The 455-nt window shown below is 42.0% G+C and overlaps 1 protein-coding gene across 1 annotated transcript in view; it reads right to left on the bottom strand.

Moving 5' to 3' along the window:
* VWA9 (von Willebrand factor A domain containing 9) overlaps window positions 1-455 on the bottom strand; it is a 12,797-nt gene that overhangs the window by 10,151 nt on the left and 2,191 nt on the right. The window contains 1 exon segment of the mRNA XM_009321455.1: window positions 443-455. This exon segment is cut by the window's right edge and continues 20 nt beyond it. Within this exon segment, the coding sequence (XP_009319730.1) occupies window positions 443-455 (13 nt within the window).

The raw sequence follows: 455 nt of genomic DNA, 5'->3' as shown, positions 1-455 counted from the left end.
CACTCAGCAGTAGTCCCAGGCTGTTGCTTGCGACCTGGAACTGTTACAAGCCCTGAAAACCATCAGGTACCGGAGGAGAAAGGTTACTGTATGTGTGACGATATCCTTTCCAAACTGAGTGAGGCTCCTGGGACAGAAGATTGCATCCAGATCAAATGCCAAGCCTCCAAAATAGTACTCTTGGGCCAGATTTTATAATCCACTCCACTACAATAACATGCTGGACAGGAAGCAGTCTAGTTTTTTGCTGCTGAATATTTTAATAAATATCACCTTCTGTTCATATTCCAAATATATCCGAAATACTAATTCTTTGTCTTCCTGTAGCACCAGCGTGCCTGAGAGTATTCAAAGTTTCCAAATTACATTTCCATTTCCATCTGCAACTTAGAGGGAGTACTAAGTATACGCTGGATCCTAAGAACAGTGAAATCAGTTGTACCTGGCAAGGAATT

The sequence above is a fragment of the Pygoscelis adeliae genome, unplaced genomic scaffold (genome assembly GCF_000699105.1).
Source record: "Pygoscelis adeliae isolate BGI_AS28 unplaced genomic scaffold, ASM69910v1 Scaffold13, whole genome shotgun sequence".
Taxonomy (NCBI): Eukaryota; Metazoa; Chordata; class Aves; order Sphenisciformes; family Spheniscidae; genus Pygoscelis; species Pygoscelis adeliae.
The sequence above is the reverse complement of the archived record's forward strand: the minus strand, read 5'-3'. Positions and strand labels throughout refer to the sequence as shown.